Raw genomic sequence first — 7,485 nt, 5'->3', positions numbered from 1 at the left:
TATACAGGCCACATACACACATACATATATAGATATACAGGACACATACACACATACATATATATATACAGGCCACATACACACATACATATATACATGTAGTGTATATATATAATGTTTCTCGAAACAACTAGCAAAGAGGTTTCGTGGTGTAGTTGGTTATCACGTCAGTCTAACACACTGAAGGTCTCCGGTTCGAACCCGGGCGAAGCCAATTTTTGAATTTTTACTCTTTTTTATATTTACAAGATACAAACCTGGGTGAAGCCAATTTTCAAATTTCTTACTGTTTTTTATATGGGGTAAATTGTATGAAAAAGTAATGTAATTTGATTTGATTTCTATTTTGGGTTACGTACTTTCAAAACTTTCATTTTGGTATCTAAGATATAAAGTGTTAAAAATTTAAGTATTCGGATAAATGGTTGAAGATTAATTTTAGATTAAAAAATTCTATGTTACTAACCAGGGCCGGACCTAGTGTGTCGCCATGGGTGGCACGTGCCATCGTATTATTTCGCCTCCGAAAGGTAAAAATTTTAGATTTGTTAACAGTGCTACCGTATCGTTTCGGAAAATGCTACCGTATTTTTCCTAAAATTCTAAGAATGCAACTAAAACCCAAATAAAATGCAAAAATAAGCCCAAATAAAATCTAATGGTCCATTAACTAAAGCCCTAAATCTAATAGTCCATTAACTAAAGCCCCAAATCTAATGGTCCATTAGCTAAAGCCCTAAATGTAATGGTTCATTAAGGCATTAACTAAAGCGGTAAAGCCCCAAATCACCTTGTTACAGCGACCGTGCGTGACAGACAGCGTGAGCCGTGAGCGAGTGTCGACTGTCGAGTGAGCGAGTGAGAGCTTGAGGCGTGAGAGAGCGATTGAGCGACATTGTGTATTTGTGTGCTACAAGCCGACAGCTACAACCACAACCAGGCGGGGGACCACCGACCACCGACCGGACCAGGGAGCAGGGAGGGACCACGAGAAAAGAGAATCGATTCGATTTTGGAATTGGAACTCAACTCGCTCGCCATCGGTACTGACTCAGACTCAAATCTCAATCACTTATTTGATTTAGGTTATACAAATTGATCATTCTTTTATGTTTACTGTTTACTTGATTAGTAGACATAGCATATTATTTGCCTTGTTACTTGTTCAGAGACTAAGGTGGGAATCATGGGATAGGTGCATTTGTGGCGAAAGGATTTAATAGTTGGAGTAAAAAAGATAGACTTAAAGCTTCATGAGGGTGAGGTTAATAGTTTTCATCATAAATCACTTAAAAAATGTGAAGATTTGGTTAACCAAAACCAATCAATTGCTCTTGCCTTTCGTAAACAAACAGAACTCATGAAGACCGAGTACCACATGTGATTGAATGCTTCAGTTGAAGTTTGTAGATATTTGTTGGAGAATGCTTTACCATTTCGTGAAGACACGCCGAGGACAAATTTAGGAGTTGTTTCTTTAACATACTTTTTGTAATTATTTTTGGGTATATATTGACCGTTTTCAAAAGATGAAGACGAGTCGGGTAAAAGTTTAGGAGTTGTTTATCGGTACAATAAAAACCATATCTTTTGTAATTATTTTTAGATATATATTATATTATATTAATTATATGGTGCCACCATATGAAAAAATTTCTGGGTCCGTCCCTGTTACTGAATAATACTGAGCTGGATACCATATAACTCGCCACATCAGCATGATAACCGGTTACCCGAATACTTAAATGTTTAAAACTTTACATGTTAAGTACCAAAATGGAAGTTTTAAAAGTACGTAACCCAAAAATAGAAATCAAGTCAAAGTACGCTACTTTTTCATACAATTTTTGCCTTTCAAAAAATTAGTAGCATAACTATTCCATATGCGATAACACCACTTCTTATCAATAAGAAATAAAATAAGTTCAAAAACAAACACAAAAGCAACATATTTCAGCAACAAGTGAAGAAATGGAGTCTTAAGTATTGAAGTTTTGGCTTAAAATCTGTATATATAATCTACATAAAAGCAAGTAATTGTAATTGTTGTCATAATTCCCAGCAAACAAGAAGAGATATTTGGATGGATGGATTGTAAATCTACAAACAGAGACTGAAACAATGAGGTTTCTTGAATCATGGAGCTTGCCTTCTTCTTCTTCATTTTCATGGCTGCTTTTTAAGAGAGATCGTCCACAGAAGATCGGAATCAGATCGCACGGTAACTATTTCTCCATTGACAATGTTCGACGTGCTCACAAGACCACCAAATCTCATTTCCGTATCATCTGTAACATCATAGAGATTGTGTTCAAATGAATCTGAAAATACCCTTTTAGATTTCCTATGAATATTGCAATATACATAGACCATAGATCATATAAAAACTGTTTAAAAGTTAGAAACTGTAAAAACGGTTCATAGGTGAAACATGTGTGAAAATCAACCAAAATATCCAATGAGTTTGATTTTAAGCTATGATTCTTATTGTTTTGCACGTTTTGCTGTGTGTGGGTATGAGTATGTGTTTCAAGTATAAATGTATTTCTATGTTTTTTCAACATGCAAAACATTCCTTGACGTTCCATGAATGAAACAATATTGAATGAACATAGCATGTTCACATGGTTTTCACAGTTTTTATATGATTTGCCATATGTATATCCGGTTTCAGGAAAAACCACAAATAAATGGTTATTAGGGCATTCCACAGTTTTCTATAGAGTTGGGTTTAGGAAAAAGCACAAAAAATGGAAATTTGAAACCATTCATTTTGTCCGATATGCAAAAGTACTTTTTCCGGCATGCACAAGTGCATAAAAACCAAGAAACATTTTCAATTACTTTTATGTACATGCGCATACCGGACAAATAAATGGTTAGCAGGATGTTCCTCAGCTTTCCATTTTTGTGGTTTTCCCTAAATCCGATGTCTGTCTGTGTCTATGTGAGTGTGTGTGTGTGTGTGTATATATATATATATATATATATATATATCTTTTTTAATAGATTCCAAGCTAAAAACCACCAATGTGCTGATTGCTATCTATCCTAATGAATTGATGATCTTTATTTGGGTTTATAAGGGTGCGATTGGTACATAGACAAGACCTGGTGAGAGTGAGGTAGGTGGGTGATAGAACTATGGAAGGTTATAAAGTTATATTCATCCCTTAGTAATTTACATATCTCATCCCTTATTATTGCTCCACCTATTTTGGTAAAGTTATGTCTTGTCCCGGTCTAATTGGTGTGCAAACGCAATAAGATTGTGTTTTGTCCTGTCTCGCATACCAAACACATTCTATAGATTTTGGAGGGTATTTTAGATATTTGACAAATAACCCTCAAGATCGAAACAAATGATAGCATTGGTGATGTAAAACAATTTCTTACCGAGATCCCATTGGAGCCCTGTGGTTGTAGAACTTCCTGACGGCGCACCGATGGGAATAAGACCACAATGTGGGCCCTCAACAGACGACTGGATATGGATCTCATGACGTTGGCTACTAGGAAGAAGTTGGATGAGGCAATCATCGGACAAAAGAATTATTCGGGTCGTTGAGAAGTGGCACAAGGTGTTAACGTTTCCCATTTCATGATCAAACCTTCCACCAAGTGCTCCCGCAACAAGTATGCACAACTGTAAACCGGAAAAAAAAACACATGTATTCAAATTTGCAAAGTGCAAGAGTTCAACCTAAACAAAAGCAGATCAAACAAACACAATATATCTCATATAAAGGTGCGGCCCGGGGGTATGCACACTTACGTTAATATGTCTCTTGAGCCAGAGAGGCTGCAAGCGTTCAAAACAAACCAAACCAAACAAACAAACCCAATATAGCCCTCTTTGGAAATGGGGTTTGAGGTTGCAAAGTGGATTCTACTTACATTGGGCTTATCTTCATCAGACACGAAATCACGTACATATGTAATGCATTTATGTAGATCGGTGGTGTCCTGGTCATCAGAATTATTTACGATCTCCGTACCCTGCATTCAATCAAGACTCGAGAATATAAGCCATTCACAGATTTGACAACCTCACAAGTAAAAAAAATTCCTAACTGTGGGTCTAGGGGCCTGTTTGTTAACAGCTTAATGAGCTTAATGGTTGCAGTTTATTCAGTCAGCTATACATGATTGTTTGGTAGTAACTTAATGATATAGAAAGTGGCTCATTCATTACGCTTCTAGGAGGGAACTTTATGCAGGAAACCAAGTTTTTTCCAAATCTGCCCTTCCCAATTAAAAAACATGCTCCTTCCATCAAGGAAAAACCCTCCCAAACAAAAACATTCTCAATCTATACAGAGAGATTAATCTACATAGACAACTTTATCCTTACAGGACTTGATGGAAAACCAACCAAACAGTCCCTAGGTCAGCTTCCCATGGGACCGTGAAGATATCAGCCAGGAAAATCCTCATGGCGCTGAGACTGAAACTGACGACTTATGTGGAGGAGCCTCAAGGTGTAGCCTTTATTTGATTGAACTTTCCGCTTGCCTATTCACTAACAATATGGGGTTTCGTTATCTGTTCAATTCACTTTAAACTTTTTATGATCGTATCCACACTACGCCAAGATCAGACATGATCCAATTCTTGCATTAAAGAAAGAAAAAGAAGTCCTAATTTGAGTGCAAGATAACGAATATAGCCAGCTTACCAGATCTTTGTAGAAACTTAAAACATCGGGTCGGATTGAATCCATGTCTCCTTTAATTACATCCGGCTTGTACCTACAACAGATGCAAATCAAACAAGCGATTTAAGAACAACAAAATCAAAAGCAGAAAATATAACTGATTTAAAGCAATCAGTAATTGAACACGAATTTGGGGGAAGAAACAATTGAAACCTTTCACGGATAAGGGAGGCATTGTCTTCAAGAGGAAAGAGCTCCGGCATGTTATCAAATAAACGATTAGCTCCGCCATCAGCACAAAGACGAATTTTTGCTGCTCTACAACAATAACAACAATCAAAAACCCTATAACATATAGCGTTCAATTAGTTATCTTCATTATCAAAAACTAATAGAACAAGAACGAGTATAGATTACCGTGATCCCAGAGCAAAGGTGAAAAGCGAGGGAGGTGTTGGTTAAGGATGATAAGTGCGTAAGTTGTCGGAGAAGAGCTGTTTTTGCCGTTGGTGAAGGGCGGTGGCAACAGGAAGCTTGAACAATGAGTCATCAGCAACTTTTCCGCCATTGGATCAAGATATAAGTCCTGTTTGACAGATCGTGAATTATTGTGTAGCTGGTAAGATAAAGAATCATACGCATAATGAATTAAATTATATATCATTACTAAATTCCATGCTCCCATCTTTTGATTCAATTCTACTACTGAATGCAATAAAAACTACATAACATGAACAATGACATCTGTACCAATTACAAAAGTAGCATATCCCGAATCAACGCTGTCCCAAATTGATGCAACACCTAGCCAGCATGCCGAAGTATCTTAGCTTTATCGTCATAGACGCAAATGGCATACACATTACACTCGACAAACCACTTTTGCACCAAATCCAACAATCTCAGAATGAAAATTTAAAAGCTTTTCAAACTCCATAATTTTAAGAAAAGCCCAAGTTACTGGCTATGGAAACTCACTAGATTCGGCCATTTCAAGCGAATTAATCACAGAGAAGAATGAAAGAAATCTTGAAGAATGGTGGAAATTAAGGAGGAGGTGGTTTTTCATTATAGACCAGAAAATGGAAGAAAGATCTAATCACAAAAACATTTTCCCTTTATGTCAATTAATCAAACATACTATAAGAGAAAAAATGTTGTCAAGGATCCAAGAAAGAATGGTTTAATCATACAAAACAGTTGCCCTTAATGATAGATATACTTGTTAAGCGTTGCTGTTGCCATAGAAGTCACTTAACATGGCGACGAAGCCTCAAGCTTAGGACCCATAGCGTTTTTCAAGGGGCGATTTATACATTGAAAATGTAAGAAAAATCAAATAGTACGTTATAAAAACAGGGCCGTGGCCAGCCACATGCTTAGAGTGGCGTGAGAAAAAAGCATACCATGTCATGGTGGCTTTTGCCTTTTAGAACACTGCTTAAAAGCAAATGAGCTACATCTATAATTAATTACATTACCTAGAGTACCCATGAAAATTTACTTCAAATTTTACATAATCGTATCACCATCTTGATTGCATATATCTCCAAATTCTTTACTCTCATTGGAAAACTTAATCAAACATTTGGTGCTTATAAAAAAGGATCACAAAAACATCAAAGAAATCAAAGGTCCCAGTCAAAGAAATCATCAAACAGTTGATATGCATCAATCTTTCTTCATCATTATCGTCAAAGAAATCATCAACCACCAACTTTTATAGAAAAAAACCAAAAAAGAAACACAAGATGAAACGTACCAGAAGCGAATTGAAGAACTCAAATTCAGAAATATGTTCCTTGAGCCAGAAACCGTTTAAACTGTAAGGGGGAAATATTGGATAATTGAAGTCGCTAAATGGGAAGAACTTTGGCGGTTCTGTATTGACTCGCAGGTTGCTGGCTGCTGTTTACGAGATAGAGAAGAATTGAATCAAGATTCCACCGATTAAGAGGGTAAAAAATCAAAGACAGATAACCATGTGAACGTAATCAAACACAGAAAGATAGATGAAGGTGGGTGTATCAAGAAAAAGATAGTTTTTGACCAGATCTGCGACCAAATGATTGTTTATTGGAATTTGGTAAGGGGTGGCTTTTTGAAAACCAAAACGCAGGATGATTTTGAAGGATTCGTTGAAATCTTTACTGTTAAAAAGGAGGGATTCCTGGAATCAAACATAAAAGATTCACGATATGGTTTTTGGAAGAAAATAAAACGTGGTTTTAACTTAAAAAAAAAAAGGGGGATTTTGAAAGATAAATAGAGAAAGCAGAAGAAAACTGTAAAAATATATACATTATAATTTATTTTAATGGGTAAAATTATAGTACATCAAAATGTTATCATATGCAACAATTTATTAGAGTAAGAGTCGTCATCCTCACTTACCGAGTAATACTCTCCATCTTTATCATTGTTCTTACCGAGTAAGATTTTTGATATTTGTCATGTTTATCCGGTAAAAAAAGTTACCCGATAAGCAATTTACAGGTAAATGTTTAGTAAACGATCCATAAATTTAGAAAATATTTTAAAAAAGTGTATATGAATAATATGTTAAAAAATTGTTTCGTAATAAAACATAATTATATTTAAGGTAAATACTTAAATGCATGTTTTTAATTTTAAACATGCCAATGCTTTTTTTTATATGGGAATCAAGTCATAAATAACATTTTTCCATAAAAAAAACACTGACTATATAGCTCTCTTATAAGCAACAGATAAGACAATAATTGTAAAATAGTTTTAAAAAATAGGTTTACAACAGATATTTATGTATACTAGAAGCGTACTCGCGTAATGCAGCGAGATACATCGTG

The 7,485-nt window shown here is 35.5% G+C and overlaps 1 protein-coding gene and 1 non-coding gene across 6 annotated transcripts; one reads left to right on the top strand and one right to left on the bottom strand.

The window, feature by feature from the left end:
- Window positions 1-140: 140 nt before the first annotated feature.
- TRNAV-AAC lies at window positions 141-214 on the top strand. Its single transcript has one exon. It is a non-coding gene; the product is annotated as a tRNA-Val (tRNA).
- Window positions 215-1,972: 1,758 nt separating this feature from the next.
- On the bottom strand, window positions 1,973-6,725 carry LOC112518062 (thiamine pyrophosphokinase 1). Of its 5 annotated transcripts, none has more exons than XM_025125622.1 (8): window positions 6,708-6,725; window positions 6,420-6,565; window positions 5,075-5,273; window positions 4,871-4,970; window positions 4,679-4,751; window positions 3,898-3,999; window positions 3,397-3,646; window positions 1,973-2,288 (listed from the first exon to the last, which is right to left on the bottom strand). In XM_025125622.1, the coding sequence occupies exons 3-8, from the start codon at window positions 5,223-5,225 to the stop codon at window positions 2,167-2,169; spliced, it is 798 nt and encodes a 265-aa protein (XP_024981390.1). In that variant the 5' UTR covers window positions 5,226-5,273; window positions 6,420-6,565; window positions 6,708-6,725; the 3' UTR covers window positions 1,973-2,166. The 5 variants fall into 5 exon arrangements, with proteins under 5 accessions (XP_024981390.1, XP_024981388.1, XP_024981387.1 ...); XM_025125620.1 differs by lacking the exon at window positions 6,708-6,725 and adding an exon at window positions 5,408-5,461 and having other exon boundaries at window positions 5,075-5,243; window positions 6,420-6,697; XM_025125619.1 differs by lacking the exon at window positions 6,708-6,725 and adding an exon at window positions 5,408-5,461 and having other exon boundaries at window positions 6,420-6,696.
- Between the last annotated feature and the right edge of the window lie 760 nt (window positions 6,726-7,485).

This window comes from Cynara cardunculus, assembly GCF_001531365.2.
Source record: "Cynara cardunculus var. scolymus isolate 2C chromosome LG 9, CcrdV1, whole genome shotgun sequence".
Lineage (NCBI taxonomy): Eukaryota > Viridiplantae > Streptophyta > Magnoliopsida > Asterales > Asteraceae > Cynara > Cynara cardunculus.
This window is presented reverse-complemented; position numbering and strand designations above follow the sequence as displayed.